The 21,016-nt window shown below is 47.6% G+C and overlaps 1 protein-coding gene across 1 annotated transcript in view; it reads left to right on the forward strand.

Moving 5' to 3' along the window:
* The first annotated feature begins 1,120 nt into the window (after nucleotides 1-1,120).
* Nucleotides 1,121-21,016, forward strand: part of RIMS4 (regulating synaptic membrane exocytosis 4) — a 51,352-nt gene continuing 31,456 nt past the window's right edge. The window contains exon 1 of the mRNA XM_086760812.1: nucleotides 1,121-1,329. Coding sequence (XP_086616938.1) covers nucleotides 1,233-1,329 — 97 coding nt within the window. The 5' untranslated portion in view covers nucleotides 1,121-1,232. The remainder of the gene's footprint in view (nucleotides 1,330-21,016) is intronic.

Consider the following 21,016-nt stretch of genomic DNA (forward strand, 5'->3'; position numbering starts at 1 on the left):
ACAGACCAAACGTGTGAGGAACATCTTCCTTTGGGCCCCACGGGACAGCATCCTTGCTTGGTGGACAAAGTTGCTGTCAAAAATAATGCTCAGTCTCATCCCCATCCCAGATTTATGCATTGAATAAGCCAGGATATACTGGGTTTCCTTCCACAAAGTGGGAATGTAATACTGTGGACAGCTGGTACTTCCGAGCCAGCAATTCTCCATGAAGCTTGCCAGAAGAGAAATACAAGAAGCTAGCCTTTGGGAAGGACCTAAAATTCACTCTTTTTGTGGAGCAACCCCAGTTCCCACCAGCACCTTTCCAATGGTGTGCTGCAGAACTGGTTTAAATGCTGAGCCAGAACAGGCAGCAGCCTTCCAACTTGATTTAACCCTCCAACTGACCACCACAGAAAGCCTCTTGGTTTACATGCTTTCTGCCTGGGAGCTTGCATACTTCCAAACAGTGGCTTTTGGTTTTTGGGGTTGTTTTTCTTTGGGTGCCTGAAGAGAGGTACCTGGCAAGAGATGACTGTTGTGCTGGTGGGTGGTGATGACAAAGACCCTTGGGATGGGGGTGGAGGAAAGGGGAGGAAGTTTAATGCATGGAGTGATGAAATGCTGGCCTGGTCTGGCTGGGAGCGGCCTTCTCTGGGGAGACACAGGGCCTCCTAATATGGGTGATGGCCAACACAGCCTTTCAGAGCTGGGAGCGATGGGCAGCCTGACCGCTCCTTAAATTACACCAGGGTCGCTTATCTTTCCACCTCCTTTTGGAAGAAACCTCCTGAAAGTCCCAAGACTGTTTTCTGGGGGGACACAGAGGTCCCGCGCTGTGTGAGAGCCGCGGGGCAACTCCCCTGCCTCTGCCCCCGGGTCTTCCCGCCTCCCTCAGGAAAATGGCGGCGGGGCCGAGCAGCCCCCAGCCGCCCCTCCGCCCCCTCCCGCCGCCGGGCCCGGCCCGTCCCTCCCCTCCGGGCGGCGATTGGCGGTGCGGGGCGTGAGGCGGGGCGGCGCCCAGAGCGCCGGGCGGCAGCAGGTGGCTGCGCTCCGTACGGCACCGCACCGCGCCGCTCGGCTCCGCGCTCCCGCCTCGCCTCGCCTCCCTCCGCCGCCTCACCGCGGCCCCCGCCGCAGCCAAGACGCCGCGGGCCGTGCTCCGAGTGAAGAATGGGGCGGCGAAGCTGGCCAAGCCGCCGGCCGCGGCGGGCGAGACCCCCGGCGGCGCCCCCGGACCCGGGCTCTTCATGGAGCGGTCGCAGAGCCGCCTCAGCCTCTCCGCCTCCTTCGAGGCCCTGGCCATCTACTTCCCCTGCATGAACAGCTTCGACGAGGAGGACGCGGGTACGGTGGGGCGGGGAGCTGGGGGCTCCAGCCCGGCCCCTGGGTCCGGGTCGCGAGTGGGGCTGGTGGTGTGTGGCGGTCGGGGTGTAGAAGTGGACGGGGGGCCCCCCAAAGCAAGGGTGGGGGGGACACCCAGGGGTGTTGGTGGGGTCGGGGGCAGGGTGTGGGGCCGGTTTCCAGTGTGTGTGTGTCCACCCACGCGTGCCGTGGGCAGGAGAGGGCGAGTTGCGGTGTGTGGGTGCTAGCCCTGACCCCGCCGCGGGTTTGGGGTGTGAGGGGTCCCCTGCCCTGCCCAGCGGGTGTTTAGTGGGGTTTGTGCGTGGGGCTGGGGGGTTTGTGCAGGGAAGTGTGCGCCTGCGGAGATGGAACCGGAGAATTTATTGAGGACGCTGAAACGCATCTCGCCGATCGCAAACCCGGGGTGTTGGCAGACACATCCCCGTGTGCCGAGCTGTGCGAGGGGTGAAGGGCAGCGCTCACGGAGAAGGTGTCCGTGCTGCCGGGCGTTGTGTCTGGTCCGGCGCTGATTTACACACCATGAACTCTCGGGCCGGTTGTTCTGAGGGGTCATTAGCACAATGCACCACACTGCTTTCAGAGAGGAGAAGAAAAGGGATTCTGTTTAAATGAGGGCAAGGAGACCACAAAACACACACAAAACCCTTTCTGAATGGATGCGGTGATTTTTTTACCTGCTTCGTAATGACCTTTCTGGCCTCAAAGAGTTGTCAGTGGTCATAAAATAAGACCAAGCTTCGAGAAGAGGGCCATGGGTGAGGAAAAGTAGGAAAGAAACTAGGTTGAATGGGAAAGGAGGAATGGTGGGTGCTGGAGAAGGTGCTGGGAGTAGAGAGCAGCACAGCAGCTGTGTGGGTGGGGGGGACATAGGAGGGAGTGGATGGAGAGCTGTGTATGAGCACTTCATCCCTTCCCGGCGGCTCGCTTATAAATGAGGGGTGTTTTTCATAGTACACACCGTACCAGGGACTGAACCTGTAAGTGAACCCTCTGAGTGGCAAATAATGAAAGTTGGTAACTAAGGCGGATTTTAACGCTGGCTGTCATGGTTGCATCCCTCAAAATGCCGGCATGCTCCTTTGTCTAGCAGCTCATCCCAAGATGTGCAGATCCTAGCAGGAATACATGGGCAAATCAGCCCGCTAGCTGCTGCACCTGTAATGTTGTAGCTTTTAAAGGAATTGACGTAAGAATAAATTCATCATCTGTGTGGTTAACCTCGGGTTGTCATCAGCGTCATGCAGGGGTGTCAGGCAGAAGACTGAATCCTCCAGTGGATGTATATTTTTAAACAATTTTGTTCTCAAAATTTTACTGATGATTTATTTGCATTTTATGTTTGGTTTGAATGCTGGGGAGCATGCAAGACAATAACGGGAGCTTTGGGAAGTCTCGGCGCTGTTGCTTCAGGAATGATTGATAGTGAGACACGCTCGAGTACGAGAACCCGACACAATGCCTTGAGCAGTGTTCGTTCCCTGGAGTCCGACCCCTCTTCCTCTGAGCAGGGTGATGGTTTAAGTGAATCCTTCCTATTCCAGTGCTTAGAAAAATGGTTTTGCACTGGATTATACTTATTCACGCTTACTGAATGCCCATGCATGAATGTTAATAGGCTGCTCTTAATACAGCTGAAGTACTTGTCTCTGAATTAAATAAATCTACAATTAAGAACTCATTCTCCAGTAGCTTATTAGCGGATCTCGCCTGCCTGAGTTAGTCTCATTACTAAAGCTGCTTGGGATAATGTTCAGCGGAGTGGGGACATTGCAGTATTGCTCCTGTGTTTTGTACCTTTGAATGTATATCCAGACGTGTGTGATAAAATAGCAAGGAAGAATGTGTGCCACTTTGTATTTTTTGCATTGAAACTACAAGCGTATAACTTTCTCAAGAAAACAAATGTCATGAAAGAGAAATGATGAAAGAAATGCTGAAATCCTGCCAGACAAGATTCTGTATTATTCATACCGATGCACGCCTCTGAAATTGGGAGAGATTCTGACCAGTTTTGGTTGCAGTGTGATTTCTGTCAGAAAAATAGATCTTGATGGCTCATTCAGGGAGATGAGTACTACACTTGGCAAGATGTTCTCCAAAGGAGACGGCAGGAAAAAAAAAAAAATTGATCCCACAAGCACTGACAAAGTAAACAATCCTATTTCGGACAGACACATCATCCATTTTGTCTGAAGCGGAGAACCACACCTTTAAGAGAACAGTCATCCTACGGAAAAGGGAGAGGAGCTGATAAATGGCCAAGCTTAAAGGAAACTTGATGTTTGCCTCTGAAAGGGAAAACAGCCCAATGAGAGCTCAAATTTACAAACAAGATAAATTCTTGAGGTATTTCATTTAAGCTACTATGGATAGCTCGTGTTAAAGGAGTGTAAAAGGAAATTTGCAGGAGTGTGTACGCTGAGAGCCGTGGCGATGTGGAAACATAGCCAGCCACATCTGGCCTATGCTAACGATGCCTCTGGGTTGCAGTATTTCCCACTTTTAGTCTTGAAAATTGACTCTGCTTTTGAAAAATGCTTTACTTACAGAATATTTCCTTTTTTTTTTTTTTTTGTTGGGGCCCTTTTGTTCTTTGCTGTCCACCTTCTGGATAACAGGTGAGAAGACTCTTCTCATCTTCCACAGCTCTTCTGCCTGCCACCCCACCAGCGTGTCTGGGCTGAGTTCTCGGCAATGAAGTGGATGCGGATGATGCCCACTTACATCTTAGCGCGCGGAAGGAGGCGGCCAGCGTAGGCAGGGTAGCAGTAGGACTTGGAGCAAGAAACTGGATCACTTTTGAATGCTTCCAGAGCATGAGGATGATGGAGTTTCGGATCTGTCCTGTGGCAAATACGGCCACGTGCCTGTCTCTCCAGAGGTGGATGTGGGATGTGGACTTGCACTCCCGTGTTGTAGTACTCTTCCTTCCTCAGCTGCATGTACAAAGAGGATACTCTGAGCAAATAGCGAGCTCTGTTCACTAGTAAGCTGCAGTGGGGCTTTGAAATAACAGAAATTACTGTCTGTGTAAGGAGTCTAGGTTAATAACTGTCTTGATCTTGGCATGGTAATGTTGCTGTCCTTCCTGCTGGCTTAGTGCTGCTGTCTTCGCTCCATTGAGGTCCCCAGCAATGTCAGTGATGTTAAGGATTTTTAAACTGCGATTATTATCATCGTAATTGTTGGTTTAGCTTATGCAAATGTCTATCCTGAGCTCTGATAGCTTTTCAGTTATGGAGTAGTGGACTAAAAAGAGGTAAAAGTCAATCACATACTCTTTTTGGGTGATTGGCTTTTCTAGAAATACGAGCCTGAAATCAGTGCCTGTTTCTAACAGCGCGAACGCAAATCGTAGCTGTGCTGAGGATCTGCCGCACGCTTGGTCTTGGCTGGAATCAGCCATTTGGTGTGCTGGTATTCATGTGCAATGTGTCGGAAGGGACTGAACTGCCAAGTGGAGAGTGCGTGTGGGGTAGTAACAGGCTGTTAAGGATCCATGATGGCTGTGGGGACCAGCTTTGTAGGTGGCTTGAGTCCTGGGTGCCGTGCACAGTTAAAACTGTGGGATCACGGAATGGGGTGTATGAAAGCCACCTTTGGCAAAGGCCCTGCCAGTCCTGGGTGAGGGACGTCCTTAAGGTTAAAGGGGATGTGTTTGCTGGCATGGAGAACCAGCTTGCTCCATGTGCAGAGTATGAAGCTTGGAAAACTGGCTAAACAGCCAGCAGAACAGAAAGTGAGATTTTGGTAGAGAGCAACAGCAACTGACTTGAAGCTGCAGGTGCAAAACCCAGCAAGCTTTGAGGAGGAGAGAGGAGGTGGTTTTAGTAGCAGGGACAGTCTGTAATGGTGGTGGACCTGCTGGGAGCTGGGAAGCCAGAAGCAGCCCTCAGCTGCCAGGACCAAGGACCCTGTGTACTACAGAGGACAAGGACTACACCTAAAGAAACACAAGTAGGGAAATGCCAAAAATGACTGAAGGGAACGGGGTTTCCTTAAGCGCCTGGGCTAAACTGTAGGACCCAGGAGCTCTTCTCAGGCCTGGGTGTGTGCTCCAGCTGTGCTGTGGCGTAAGTGGGTGAGATGCAGTGATGCACCAGCTCCTTTCTGTTTCATCCTACGTCGTGGTTTTCTCAGGAAGGACACCGACTTGTGCTGGCAGAAGGCATCTGAGACGTGCCCTGACGGGGATGCAGATGTGGGTGTTTGGGAGACTACAGGCATGGGTCATATCACAAATGCAGCTGCCCTGAAGTCCAGATACAACTTGAGTACTTGCACAAGGGGAAACGTGTGTGTTCCTTGCAGGAATCTTATACCCATGCGAGTGTGAAGAGCAGGAATGCTTTGATCAGGAAGCGGGAGAAGGTACAGAACAGCTGCGAGGGTCGTGTGAGGGTCCTGTGGACAGGGAGGGTCCAGCTTGGCAGAGCTCTGCCCTGCCTGCAAGACAGCAGAATCACATCGTGTCTCAGCCTGCTGGAACCAAGTGTCTGGCAGAGAGAAAATGGTTTCCAAAGTCAAAATGTCTCCTAGATACTGACGGTAAGCCTTCCTTGTGTCAGCTGCTCGTTCAGAAAAGAGTTGAGTTAGAGATAAAATTCAGCCTCAGCTGCTGCGTTCGCACACTATCAGGTACTGGCAGATGCACTGTGTTGCGATCAATTGCTTTGAAGAGAAGCTATGTGAAATATTAATTTAGTGGATTGATGAAAACATTTAAAACGTTGGAGTGGAAGAACGTGCTGTGGATGTGTGGTTTAGCTTAGAATACTCTGTGTGTGGGTTTTATCTATCAAACTTCTCTGTAATTTTAAACATTAAAGCGTCACAAAGTTATTAAATAGAGACCCCCTCTGTGTGGTTTCATGTTGCCACGAATATTTCTCAATTGCAGCATTCTGTTGGGTTGGGGTACATATGATTTTTAAAGAAAATGATGATTCACGTCTTTTACCTGGTTCAGTTGTATATTTTTAACTGTATATGCACCCAGCATGTTAAGTCCTTCCGGTGTTTAGTCTGTTTTTGCTTCATCCAAAGTTACCTTTGATGTTTTCTAAGCTTCTAACTAGTTTTGTTAGTTGTTTGTGAGGTAGGTAACCATTTTCACATAGCAAGCGTATAGGGGACAAGGGAAATTATTCGCACACCTGCGATGTTAAATATTTTTCTTATTAATCTTTTGCATTTGAAATGATGGTTCATCCACGTAACCCTGCGAAGACACAGACTCTAGGGCTCATCTGGCAGTGCAGTTACCCCAGGGATGCTGCAGGACAAATCTGAATCATCTTGGAATGTAAAAGTACGTAGAAGGTTTGCCTGAGGCCTAATCCCAGCTGCACGCCAGGCCAGCTCTCTTGGCTGGTGTGGGAGGCAGCAGAAGCCAGGTAAGCAGATGTTTGTTTCATAAATGGATTAAAAGGAAATAAAAAATGAGAACAGTTTTAGAAGGGCTACTATTGAATCGATCTTTCGTCAGAGGAAAGCGTGTGAAACAGAACAGCAGAAGATGCCAGGGGTGATACGTGCAGGTGGGTGATCTCACACCCAGTTGTGAGTTAATCCAGGTCGTAAACGCAGCGACTGACTCTTGCACAGCGGATGCGCCCAGGCGGGGCAGAGCTGGACAAACCGGGCTGTTCCTTACGTCCCCTGTGCGCTAAAGGCAGCTTTCTGCTCTCTGGATCTGTTGCCTGCATATGTGATCGGTAGAGTGCAATTACAGAGGACGGGTTTTGTCTTCTCCTGGCCATGTGGGACCAGAGCAGAGCAGAATGCGTGCGGATGAGTCAGCACTAGGAACAAGTGATTTGAAACCTCATCCTCAGTTGTGTTGCTCTTGGTGTTGCGACCACATGTGAGGACTGTGTTCCTCGGTCAAGTTCTTGCTTGTAGAAATGCAAAGCAAAATGGCAGTCTCTGTCCCAAAGAGCTTACAGTCTCTGGCAAAACCCAACAGGTGGGTATGGTTAGACAGATGGGAGAGCACAGGGAAAGGGTGACGTGGTGTTGGTCCATGCTCAGTGTGGCAGGCATCCTTCCCAGGACACCAGCTGCCTCCTGCTCCCGTCTCCCATGGGTACCCTGGCAGAGTTGTGCAGCGTGCCCCAACCTGGAGCATCCACCTGTGCCTCACGCTGGTGTTGGCGTAGGCTGAGGAATTGTTTTAAGTGATGTAGGATGGAGGAAAGGAGAGGTAGTGGCTAGCCCTGGGATCTCAAGCACTGTGCCAGGAGATGTTTCCTTGGTGGTTGTCCGCCTGTGGGTTTACAGGGGCGAGGGGACATGGATGAGGTCCTGGGCCTCCTGATGGTGGCACTGTGCTGTCCCCTTAGCAGTGCGTACTGCAGCACAGCTCGCAGTCAAGGGAAGGCACAGTGCTGTCTCCTTCCCCGAAGGTGGCTATGTCTGGCCTGAGGTACCTTGTAGGTGTTGGGAGGATGGTGTTACGTTCCAGCCGCGTGTGCAGGAGTTGCAGAGGGCTGGTTATGCGTGACCCCTGCCAGCCGCCGGGGAAGGATATCTCTTTCTCTTATTTTGCTGTCAATTGACTTCCAAATAGAAGAGTCTGTCCCTGGAAAGCTTTCTGTCTAGGAGAAACTGTGTCCTTACTGCTTCTATTTCATGCGAAGTTAATTCTAATGCAACATTTATTAATTCAAAAGCACTTTCTTCTCCAGGCTAAAAGAATTATCTTTACTCCATCAGATTCCTACACCAGGACAAGTTGTGAAATGCTGTAACTACTTTGCTTCAACATTTCTGTTTGACAGAATGGATGTATCTGCTTTGTGTAGGGAAGAATTAAGTTTGATTGGAGTAGTTGTTTTGAGGAATAATTTATCTGTGCCATTATTTTCTGAGGCACTATCCGCTCGTATTTGCGTGCCTTCAGTTAGATTAAAAATGTGAACGTTTTAATTTTGGAAACGGTCTGCGAGTTGCTGATGTGTTTCAGTGGGGCAGTGGGACCTGGCTCACCCAGGCTTCTCAGCCCTGCTGTCTTCTCCTCTTCCCCACAGACATCTGTCGTGATGCGCCGTTAGCATATTTCTGGTCTTCTGCAGAACTGTTCAATGCGATTTGAATATCCATCTATCCAAATGATGTTCCTTTGAGGTTTGGTTTTATTTTCTGGGAGACGATGGGAAAACCATGCATGTGTCGTGACAGGGGTCCTGCAGCACAAATGGTCCCTCAGTAGGTGCCATGGCTTAAGTCATCTGCTGATGGCATGCACAAATTGGGCACCCTCTGCTTTCACTGTTAAACTATACTTGCCTTGGGATCTGCATTTAAGTCGTGTCTTTGGCTTTGCTTTTGCGAAACAGCACACATGTAACGGCTGGGAAGCCCTGGTGCAGCCTGACTTCACGTAGGAATACAACAAAGCTCAGCAGCCCTATTTTTTAACCAATTCCAGCCACAATTAAATCACTGTGACAGATCATGTTTCAAGTTCATGCCGTTAGAGTGTTATATCACCTTTGTCCAGTACACAAAGAGCTCGCACAGCCTCGCAGAAGCCAGTCTAGAATGTCTGAGTGCTCCACAATTTAAGAGTACAGCATGTACAGAGGTAAATGCCACATTTTTCTCAAAACTGTTTTACGACTGAGAGGAACTCGTGCTAGTGTCTGTGTGTCCTTATTGTTAGGAATGCAGAGGTAGAAGGGGTCCCAAGGAGTCACTTGTCTGCTCCGCAAGTAACTAACAAGCGACTATTCCTAATTAGAAGGACAGTTTACCCTAAAATTTAGCTTAAATCTCCATGGGAATTAAGTGGATTACGGTTGTCTTGCTCCCAGCAACATATGAAACAGTCGGTCACTGCTGTCTTCAGAGCAACTCTTCACATCACAAAACTTTTATTCCCTGTGCCAATAATCCCAAGCCAGGAAGTGACCACAATCACAACGATCACTGCCTGGCATCCTTCTCCCTCCTTTTGCTTTTTGGACCAAAGAAGCCTGATTGAGGTTTTTTTTTTTTTTTTGCATAGAGCAGTTTTCCAGGCATCATGTTGGCCTTGTTGTGGGACTCGGGATCTTGCAGGAGGAGCGGTGCGGACAGGGCTCTGGCTGCTGTGTGGCTCCTAGCAGGGAGCAATAACTGTCTCCCACACTTTGGGTGCAATATTCCTATTAATACACACAAGAGTGTCCCCACTCCTGACTCACATTGGAGGTGTAATCCGTGCCGCTTACCAGCTCATTCTCTGCAGGGCTGCTGCCTGGCTGCTTATTCCCTTTCTGGCGTTTGTGCATTTAATTTTGTCAACGTTCTGAAGTTACTATTTTTTTACATGAGCCTTTATTAAATTTCCTTGTACTGATTTAGAGGGGTGAGCTATCTTATCCCCTTGGTATTGGTCTGAATTCAGTATCTGTTATTTAGTGAGATCTATGCTGCTGGGATGTTTGTGGAATTGGGAGGTGGGGTAAGTGGCTGTGATAAGGTGCTTTGTCCTCCAGGCTCTGGGAATACTGCTCTGTTTTGTGGATGATTTTGGCTGAAGGAGAGCTCTGTAACTGAGGATCCATGGATGAAGTGCAGCATCCTTGAAAACCTTTGCTTTCAGTGCATCTGGAGTGGCCTGTTCTTTCAGCCTCCTTTTGCGCTGCTCGGTTCAAGGGACTGTTGAGGTGTCATTCACACTTAATAGCTAGAATAAAGATAATTGTGCTTAATGGTACTTCGCACTGGTGACAGGCCTGATTTAAGAGGTTGTAGCCTCCCTCCTCATGGCACACATGGCTTTCTGGAGCTGGCCATCCTCTGAGGTGCCAGAGCTCAGCTGTTGGTGGGCACAGACCTGCAGAGTGACCCCCCCCTTGGCAGGGGAACGGCAGCGTCGCCAGCGGACAGGAGCGTGTGTGTGGGCACAGCCTGCCCCGCACGCGGCTCCGTGGGCACTGCGGGTGAGGCTGACGTTTCCCAGCGGTGACAGCTTCCCAGCGGTGTGGGACTTTTGCCAGCTGCCCACCAGCAGTACGCGTATTTACAGTTAGCAGGGAGTGTATCCTGCCACGTGGATGGAAAACATGTTAATTGTGTTGCAGCCAAGATGTCTAAGAAGATTAAGATTTTTGTTGTTGTTGGAAATCCAGCTCCCTGTTTAGCATTTCTCAGCATCCTAGAAGGATTGTGTGGGTGGGTATTTTTTCTTTTATTTTTACCATTTACCTTTCCTTTCTTGTATTTGATGCATGACATCACAGCACTAGTGAAAAGTTAGGAAAATTTGATTCAAGATTCTAAAGTTGCTGCTTTATATCCATATTTAGGTTTTAATCAGATTGTCAGGAAAAAAAAACGAGAGAGCTTTTCCTCTTTCTAATGCCTGTTAGACTTCCAGCTGCTGTAGCCGGTTCATTTCTGGTTGACGGTATCGTGACAAATCAGACCCAATTGTCTCTTACGTTCAGTTCACGCTGCCATCGCTCTGGCTGAAGCCCTCTTAGCTGCCATGAAATCTCACCGGTGACCCACGGGAGCAGAGCAGCAGTTCTGCAGAGCCCTTCCACCTTTATAGTGGTTTTAATTCAACTTATGATAAAAGTGGATGGTGATCCAGGCTAACTTTTGAGACTTGACAGTATTCGGCTTTCCCCCTGTTCCTCCAAACTCAGGAATTGCAGGAATTGCTGTCACATTTCGATGGTGATTTTGGTAGGTTTGTCCAAAAAACTGCACATTTTTGTGAGGGTTGATCTCTGTACATCTGCCTTTGTGAATCACAGAGCCCATAGCTGCATCCCCTCCAGGCCTGGGATTTTTATTTCAATGTAAGTAAACAGGAAAAGGTTAGGTAATATTTACCTGACGTACCTTGACATATAAACGAGCTTTCTGATTGAGCACGAGCTCATTGTTCATGAGCAGTGAACATAGTTTTGACAACAAGAGTCTATGTTTGTTTTAAATATTAAATATGCAAAGTTGGGCATTTTCAAAAATGCCTGTGAGTTTTGGTCTCTAGTGTTTGTTGAAAGTGAATGGGATTTGCAGCCGTTCCTGCCTTCAGCAGTTCAGAAAATCACCCCTGCAAGCGTGGGGCAGCATCTCTGCCGCTGTTGTCGTGCAAAGCCAGGTCGAGCTGAGGAGCAGGCTCTGCCTTGGGTTCTGCGGTTCAGATAAGTCGATGAAGGAGCACTGAAGATGCTGGTCTGGAAAGCAGGGCAAGCAGTGCTCAGCCTGGCAGACGGTGCGTGTTAAATCAGGGTGATTTATGGAACTGTTTCTGTTAAAAGCTTTCTCGTGCACTGTAGAAAGCGGAGCTGCCAGGTTGGTCAAAATCCAATAGCCAGGCAGTTGAATTGGCTGCCGGCTGCAGTAATAACCGTGGCGAAGCTCTAACAGCCGCTTCATGCAGGCTTTGTAGGCTGCCACGTCGTTGCTGCTTCGCGGAAAACAGACAGTGTCAAAATGTTACGTGGTATGAGGACATTTCCATGGTAACGTTAGCATCCCATGACACCCGTTCTTGTACTGCGGTGTCAGCGCATGCTGTCGTCGTCGTACTTTCTTCCTCCATCTGGGGCCTTTAGGGATGCCGTGGTACCGATCGTATGGATTTCTTCAGTGGCTGCTTGTGGTTATGGGGCTGATGGTGGAAGAGATATTCTCTGTAGGCTTTCAAGTGTCTTAAATAAGGAAAGTTTTCCTTCTTTTAGCATAGCAACCTCACATAATTCAGCTTAAAAGCACCTGGTGTTGCTTCCTGCTGCTCTAAAAAGGCAGCTTTCCCTCTGTGATCAGACAGCTCGCTGCCATAACTGTCTTGTACCTGGCGTCAGAGGCACCCGCGCTGTTCTCAGTATTTCATTGACAAGCTGGAGCTTTGGCAAGAAATAACGAAGGTAAAGGTTTTCTGGATGGCAGCTCATGACCCTTCCACCAGCACAGATTTTTCACTGCTGCTTGGTACTTTGTGAGAGCAGTAGAGAGATCTTGGTTTAGTTGTTGTGCATGCATAGATTCTGAAATTGCGTGGGTAAAGAGACAGTCATTTAGCTGACGATTTGCCTACCCGAGATGCGTAAGCGATGGATGTGCAGTCTGGGTTTGTGGGTGCTCAGCAAGGCTGTTTCTCACACAGCGGTGCTGTAGCGTAAGGGGATCGTGTACAATAAACCCCAGCGCTTGTGGCTTACATATCTGGTCTGAACCATTTCACTTGAAGGGACTGAGAGGATAAATGAGAGACTTGACAAAGTACATGTTGAGATTAGGGGAAGAAGGAGAACTTGACTTTGGATCATATCTGTTCCTGGGGATCCACTTCTGGACTGTTTCACAGTAACTCTCGGCTCTCCTGTTTTGCACAGGGCTCTGCTCTGAGCCGTGCCAGAGTCCCCAGTTATCGTTCTGTAAACTTGTTTTTCATCTCTTTCCACTGAATTCTGAGCTTCTGCCTAGTAACAGGACTAGGTCTGTTCCTGTGTCCTGTCTGCTCTGTGTCTGCAGAAACACTCTTACAGCTCCTGGGCAGGAGGCAGCTACTGCATCCTAAACTCACTTTTTCCCAAGACTCAGCCCAAGCCACGTGCCTCTAAACCTGGCACCGTGTCGGCCCTATTTCAATATTTTTCTATTTCTGTCTCAGTACTGCCTGGCTTACCTACTAGAGCTCTATGAAATATTGCATGGTCGGTTGAGGAAAAATTTGACTTGCTGCTCTAGGAATAATAGCAGGCAAATTATCCACGGTCCATTTTAGCTGGTGGGTTTGACTCTGTTCTCACAGTCTGTTCACTGCAGCCATCTGCTGCAGAGAGACAGCGCATTTGTGGGACAGATTGACTATGAAAATCAGGAAGTCTTATTCCAGGCCATAATTATGTTTAATTTCCTGAAATGTATGAAACTGTTTATTGCCTAAAACACCTTTCCCCTCGAGCCCTAAGGCTGGGTGTCCAAAGAGGACCTGTACAGGGTATTAACTGCATGAAAAACGTTAGGGGGGGAGTGGATCCTGAAGGCGTGACGACATGATGACCTGAAAATGTTTCACTGATGGAAATATTCATTAATAATTTCCCAGGTTTCTGTCAGTTTTGTTACAAATGTGCTTTTATGTACGAGCTGACCAACACAAAGCTGTTCTGCGCGTGTCAGTGATGCAGATCAAAGCAGCGTTTGGCCTCTGGTATTCAGTAAATGGTTTGGAAACTGGGTTTTGCCTGCTCTGGTGCTGAACTACTATGTTGGGAAAGGTTCTCAGCATTTTATTTCAATTTGTAAGGAGGGGGGAAAAAAGCTTGACATCTTGATATGAGTACATATTACAAGGTTTAGACATTGTAAAAGATTTAGTGACCTGCTCTCTTAAGCGCTTATAGTCATCAGATTTGAGAGGAAATTGCAGTCAAAAGTGAACATTTTAAAACTAGCTGATAAAAGTGGTCTAATAGTCGACCTGTTTTTCCCCTTGGTATTCCTGTGCTTATCTCTTCAGACCTGCAGGTGTTCAGTCCACCAAGGCTGCAGCGCAGAAAGGGGAAAAGAGCCACGAAACTAGGACAGACTGGGATTATATTTAACAATGTTCTATTTCGACTTGACAACCAGCTATCGAACACCTACAAGTTTGCAACTGTGATTCACTCGGAAGCGAACATAACTGATGTCACGCTGTATTAATAGCTACAGAATTGTAACTCCTTTTAGCAATGAGATTCATTAACAGCCTCTACAAACACACTGACAATTGGTTGAAAACTTGAAAATATTAGGTGTATACAAAAATGGATTATGCCATAAAGGAACCTCCCTGTGCTGCCAAATATGTTTACAGCAAGTTCTTGCAGGTGTTATACATAATGATTCCTCTTTATCACTTTCAGTAGGTCTTCCTGGTAGCAGAAGGTGTTTGAGGACTGATCCACACTCTAAATTCATTAGGAGCTGCCAATCTAATGAGGTTACACAGTGGGAATGTATTTGGGAGCTGTTGCGGCCACAGGGTTTTCTTGGCAAGTGGAAGCTGTCCAACCAGTTCCTGCATAGGGCTGATGGTGTTTGGTCCTTCGCTTGTTTTAGTTGAACAATGTGGCTTCAATGGGAAGCATTGCTGTGACAAACGGCGCCTAGACAGTACTGTCCAAGCTGTACGAAGTGCGATGAGTTCAGCTCCCCTTTGAGCTTTGTACACTTTCCTTGGTGTGGGCTGCTGGCCACCTCCAGGGAGGCTGGTGTGGAGGAGGCGGAAGCGTTCAGTGCCTCCTACCATCTTCTTTGGAGATGCGGCATTAGCAGCTACCGATGGTGGCATATAACTGGTCCTCGCCAGTCCTCTGGGGTGAACGAGTCAGTTACTCTTCCAAGCTCTTAGTAAAGTCAGCACTGCGTTATGTATGTGTGGTTTTAAGGTTCGCACCACTGGCATGAAAGGTCACGATGTTGAAGTGAAATGAAAAGTGGGATTCAAGAGAAGAAGCGTTCAGGATGGCGTTGGCTCAATGTCAAGCTGTCACTGGGAGCAAACCAGTGGACCTGTGCATTTGGGCTGAGATTTCTAATGCTGTGGGTGCCTCTGAGAGCTGCTCCATTGCTCCTCATAGTGGTCAGTCATCCACTTCCTTTGGTGCCTTCTTTCCCTTCCCGTCACATTGCCTCTTCTCTTCCTTTTGGCCATGAATTATTCAATTGTGTTTAAGTTTTCAGGTGATGTCTGCTCTGTCTCAGTCATCTATCACCTCTTTTTGACATCTGTTACTTGGATGTGACTTTGCTTTTGCTGAGCTGCAACTCCTAGGCTGGCCTCGTGTGCTGGCTGCTGGAGACAGTCTCCTGAGAACAGCAGGAATGGTTGACTCAGGATGCAGCAAAATTGCAAATAACAGTCCTTTGAAAATGGTGCTGTCTGGCAAGTGAGCAAAATTCCTTGTCTTGATTTTTTTTTTTTTCTACCTTCTCATTATTCATGAGAAACCTCGTTTTCAAGTACACCACCAAACAGTCATTCACCTTCCTCCCATGGAGTTGGTTATAAGTAGCTGTCCAGGTAATTAAGTGCCGTTGGTCATCTTCCATAACACGGTTTGTATTTTAAATGTCGCAATAGCGAACGATTCATTGGTCATACAACACAAGTGATCAAACCACCTCTGGCTCACCGTGCCTGTGTTGAAGCAGCTCATGACAGTGAAGGAGTGTAATTAGCAAGACACACAGAATAGGATTGAAAAAAAGATGTGAAAATAAGCAGAAGGGTTTGAAAAGGATTAGGAGAGTAAATGACAAACCAGTAGTTAAATGGTGCATGATTAATGACTGTAGAAGTAAAAGGTTGACTAAATATTGTGACTCTGTAATGGCTACCCCAAAATAACAGAAATTACTTTGCTCAGAAGGCTCCAGAAGTGGATTTATATCGACACATATGCTGACTCTGCTTTTAGGGAGTTTCTTAAACTTGGCTTAGGTTGAGAGGAGCATCCCGAGATGCTTTCCTGGTTGACTTGATGGCCTGAGATTCATCGTCCATCTTTGACATTAATGGTCAGCATCAAAATATCAGGTACCCTGCTGAAATGCTGTGACATGGTTTGTTCCTCTTCTGACCCTTGGTACAGGTGGGAGTGTCAAAACCGTCTGGAGCCTCATAGGCCATTGGTGGCTCTTCTGCTGGTGTTAAAGGAAATTACATCTGTACTGGAACTGTTCTCCTAGTGCCACAAGACTGGTTTGTGTATGCAAAAGGAACCTTGAAGGAGGTGCAACCTCCACAGAGCTTAGAGGAGTAAGTAGGAGCTGCTCTGGGTAGTGTGGAGTTGCCGGGTGTAACTCTTTTTCTTAATACCGGCTTTGTCACGGCATTTGTATAACACCGGATCTAGGACTGGATTTTATCTCTAGTTTCTTCTCACTGCATCTTAAATTCCAGTTTTCAAGGAGGTACTGAACTCCTCCATGTATTTTGTAAATATACTGTTGAGGACTTGGAGCAGACTCTGGATTTTCTCTTTTCTGTGGTATCTATGTCTCTCCCCTATTCTAGGCTCAGTGTGCGCATTGTTCCTAGTCGTGTTTTCCCTTCAGACCAGGCCTACAGCCATTCTCAGATCTGCTGTCTTGAGTCTTAGAGGAAACAAAGATGTGCATTAATGTGTTTTAAAGTTCAAAATTTGTCTCAAACCCATAAAAACCAACAGAAGTGAAAGTGCCATCCTAATACTGAGACGCTTTGACCGAAGATTTGTGGTTGGCATAATTTTTCCGTTGGGAGCATTGAAGCAGAGCTGCAGGCTAGGGAAATTTTGACTGCCGCTGAATGTGGCTATCATGATGAACATTTGCTGTTAATATTGCAATGTGGAGCCCCGGTGAAATTATTCTGTAACCTTTGATTTGTGGTGTGTGTGCTACCCAGAGGGAGGGGAGCTATGGAGGGCATCTGCTGTCCGTCCCTTGCTGGAGAGGACACAGCCAACACTGGTGGAAGCAGCTTCTCTGTTTTTCTCCCATTTTCTAAAACAACATCTCATTACTGTCAAAAGCAACTTTTTTTTTTCCCCATTCCTGCTTACTTGTCACAGCACAGTTGGATCTAAGTAATGGTATGTAATTGTTACAAGTTTCTTCAGCAGGAGCGCACTTGGTTTCTGTTTCCCCACATGGCCAGAAGTTCCCTGTTCGTTTCTTTGAGGCCTTCATGTTGTGTCGGGAGAGAAGGGGAAAAACTTTTTCAAATCGGTGAATCTGACTGTCAAATCATAGAAACTGGAATAACGTGTGAATGGGAAGGGAACAGATTTAGGACTCTCAACTGTTTTTTAACTCGTTTTTTGGAAGTCTACATTTCAATTGGCGTTCGTCTCTGCCTTTTAAGGGTTGTTGCAGGCATAGCTGAACTAATTACACCTCTCCTTCCCAGACACCCCCGCCGGGGCTCTGCTGGCTCCTGCCATCGTCCGTGACCTATTTGGATGTGCAGGCTGCAATCTGGGCAGAGCTGGAGCATCTGTCCTCGCCGGTCACCTGGCCCTTGCTTCTTGTGGCAGATAAGAGACTGAGCGGTAACAGGCGTTTCCCTTGGTGGGGACATTAATTCAAATCTCTTTTCTGTCCATGGGCACCAGTTTTCATGAATCGTTGGGAATATGCTACCTCTGAAACCTGACCTCTCTGTCCAGTGTAGTTGAAAGGTTCAGAAGTTACTGAGGATGGAGAAAGAGGAGAGAAGTCTTGTTTCCAGAGGCAGCTCCGTTGCAAAGGCTATCCCTGCTCTGCAGAGAGGGAAACTACCGCTCCTGGGGCATGTGCTTAGAGCCAGGGTTGGGTTTGCAGAGACGTTTAGGCAACTACAGAGCCTCCAGAGCTTTAAAGACTGCTTCACGAGCTGATTCCCACCAATCCAGTATCTGTGTTGTCAAGAGGCTAGCATCTGTAAGAATGTGGCCTTCAACTGCAAGCGATGGGAGGCTGGCGACGTCGTTTTGTGTGCTGGGAACCGCTGATAGCGTGAGCCCTCCTCGTGCACCGGGCTGGGAATCCTGCGAGGTCTCCTGGACGCTGTGGACCTCAGCGAGCTCCAGACCTTTCGCAGAGTCAGAGGCCTGCAGTCTGAAGTGTAAATAGTCTGAAGCTGTGGTAGATAATTAGTTCTCGATAAAATGTCTCCAGTGACTGTCATCCTGCTGGCGAAGTCGTTATTAGAGGCGTGTATTAGGAATCTGTTAATCTTCAAAGATAAACCCATCTATATGAAATGTATCATATGTAACATGTTCTGTTGCTGTGGGACAAATGACTGCGTGAGAAATGGATTTAGATTATGCACTGCTTTATAATTGGGATCTTTGAATATAGTTATGTGTTTGTTGGATGCAAAAGTGGAAGAAAAAAGGTTTTATTTAATGCAACTGCTGTTTTATTTATAATGCTTTCAATAGGGAAATGTTTCCATTGTGGTATAACGGTCTGTGCAGGGTGCTTTTGATTTTAGCAGGCAGGATTTAGAAGAGCTCACTTCTCTCCTGGATACATACGCCTGTGCTGCATTGCAATTGGAGTTGATGGGAATAGCCAGCTGTGGAAGGAGGGGAATAGATCCCAAGGACTAGATCGTATGTAAGAAATTTCATCTGACTCTTACACAGGGCTAGTCATATAAGTTAGGTTTGGATGGGAGAGAGATCAGTGAATGAATTGCTTTTATCTGCCCATCATCTGCTGGGCATCAGGAGTTAATCAGCAAGTGATGTCCCGAAGACCAGTGAGAGTCCTCCAGTGAGACTTGTGAATGATTACTACTTTTCTCATCCCAAGTCCAGGCTTACCTACAGAGGAGGTCCCACAGTGTTAGAGGTGGGCTTTTGATCCCTATTTTGAGAATGTTTACTGCTGATCTGGGATGTTCTAGGAGGTGGGCAGCATTAGGGAAAAACGAGCCAATAGGACCATATGGTAGATCTGCCATATCAGGAGGAGGAGCTTCAACCTCCTGAGCTGAAGCAAAGTGTTAAGGCTACACTTGGAAAGCAGAGAAACACCACAAATGCCCTGCGGTGGCTGGGCGCCAGGGCAGTGACACCATCGCCTCTGCAAGAGCAGGGTGATACAGCTCCCAGCGACTTCATGCCAGCCCAGCATGGCCCACAGCTTAGTGCTGCAGGGATGGATCCACCTCTTGGCTCTTGTGGAGCGGAGATGGGGAAATGGTCATATAAATGTATCCAAAGTCATTGCAAAGGGACAGTGCTTTATGGAGAAGATAGCTGCCGTTGCTCGCCATGCTTTAATGAAGAGATGAGATGGTGTTTCCTCTGAGGTTTCCACTGGACTGGCAGTCTGCAGCGTGTCAGTAGAACTGTTCCGAGGGCAACCAGGCTCCACGTTCAGTAGCTCCCTGTTCATAGAATTTACTTTTGTCTCTGAGCACTGAATTGGTTTCAGTTCAATAACTCATCTCCCTCCAACTGCTTTATTGACCTTTGGTTTAGTAACAAGTTGCCTCGGACAGCTGTCCTAATGCTTTAGCACAGCAAAGGGAAACCAAGGGTTGCGCTGAGCACAGGTTGCAAAGGTGAGTACGTATTGCATGAGCAACCCACTGTTCCCCGCAGCTGACCCCGGAGAGACGGCACGGTCAGTAGATCGGGCGTGCAAGAATCGGAGCTCCTAAACTTGCATTGTCTGTCAGTGCCCCTTCCCAGCACTCATCCTCTCTCTGTCTCTCTCTTGCTGTAGAAAAACTTCAGCTCATGCTTTCTTTTTTTTTTTTTTTTTTTTCCAGAAGTGGGTTGTGGTTGTTAATTAGATAATGTTTGCAGAGCGGCGTACAAAACCTGCCAAGGGTTACTATCCTCACTGGTATTATTAGAGCTGGAGGAAGACTGCCAGAAGGTATTGATTACTTGGTAAAAATAAACCCTTCAAACTTCTTTGGTGTTTATCCATTATGGCTTTTTATTTCTGCATCCTGCAAACATTTCAGAGGGCGGATTTGTTTGCCAGAAGATCAAAACAAAAATGTTGACAACTACCGGTGCCAATTTGTAGCCTCCTGTGTGGGCAACATCAGAGGAGTTTGTGCAGTGCTCTGGAAAGTCTTTCTGGGCTTTAAATCCACTTGGATCCTGGAAGTGTTGTTTGAGGAGAGGATTCAAGTGGCCAGGTAGGGATAGCACATCGAGTATCAATAATGAGAGAATCTCTTTGGGGTTTGTGAAGCTGCATTGGGTGTAGAAGCTTGTTTCTGCTTCCTAAAGCTGACATTTTGGTTTGTTTAGTGAAGTTTGTTGATGAGTTGAGTACGAGCTGAGCCTGGCGATGGAGGTTGGGTGCTGTTGAGGGTACTGAGGCTGATGGGTGGGAAGGGCTTGCTGCCTTCTGTGTTTTCTAGTTCATCTCACAGTGATGGTTTACAGCTTCTCTTGTACCTCGCTGTGGGAAACAAAATGTCACGGTTTGAATTCATTAAGCAGCTGTGCAAAGGAGGGGGGGCTGTTGAAAGGGAAAGCTGTTTTCTACAACAGTGAAATGCAGGGGGAAAAGTCACATATCTATAGCAGAAAATATATGAAAAGGACAAATATTGTTTAACATTCAGAAGGGCCAAGCCATGCTTGGTAAAGTGAAGCTTCTGAGGAGAATGGATACAACAGGAGGACGCTTTGAATATGGCTCACAGGATACCAGAAGGGTGTACCAGTCAGTCATGGATCCAGAGGACTGGACATTAGTAGTGGCTGCACAATCAAGTGTGGCCTTATGGTTTCTCTGATTGAAATGTGCAGTCAGAGCAGAAGCAAAATGTAACATCCTTCTCCAAATTAGGCCAAGGACAAAGCACAGATCTCAAAACATCTGCACGTGTGATGACCTAGAAATTGCTTCAGCAGAAAGACTAAAGCCAGGCGTTGGTGGAGACTGCAAAGTGCTTTCTGTGCATGTGTCAGACTTGCAAATGGATTCGCTTTGGTTATAACAAATGCCCTTTGTGTTCATTCCAACCATTAAGCTTCTTTGAATGAATATTTGGGTAAGTAGGAGGTTTTAAAGCAAATACTGATGACTGCACTTAGTGAGAGTCATCCGTCAGTCTGAGAACCGACATGAAGCAAAGGGCACGTCTTGTCAAAGCCACCCATTAGTGCCTGAAGGTCCTGTGCTGACCTGGCGTGCCACCCTGCTTGCTCAGGAACGGAGCACC

Source organism: Chlamydotis macqueenii, chromosome 16 (assembly GCF_036417535.1).
Source record: "Chlamydotis macqueenii isolate bChlMac1 chromosome 16, bChlMac1.mat, whole genome shotgun sequence".
NCBI lineage: Eukaryota > Metazoa > Chordata > Aves > Otidiformes > Otididae > Chlamydotis > Chlamydotis macqueenii.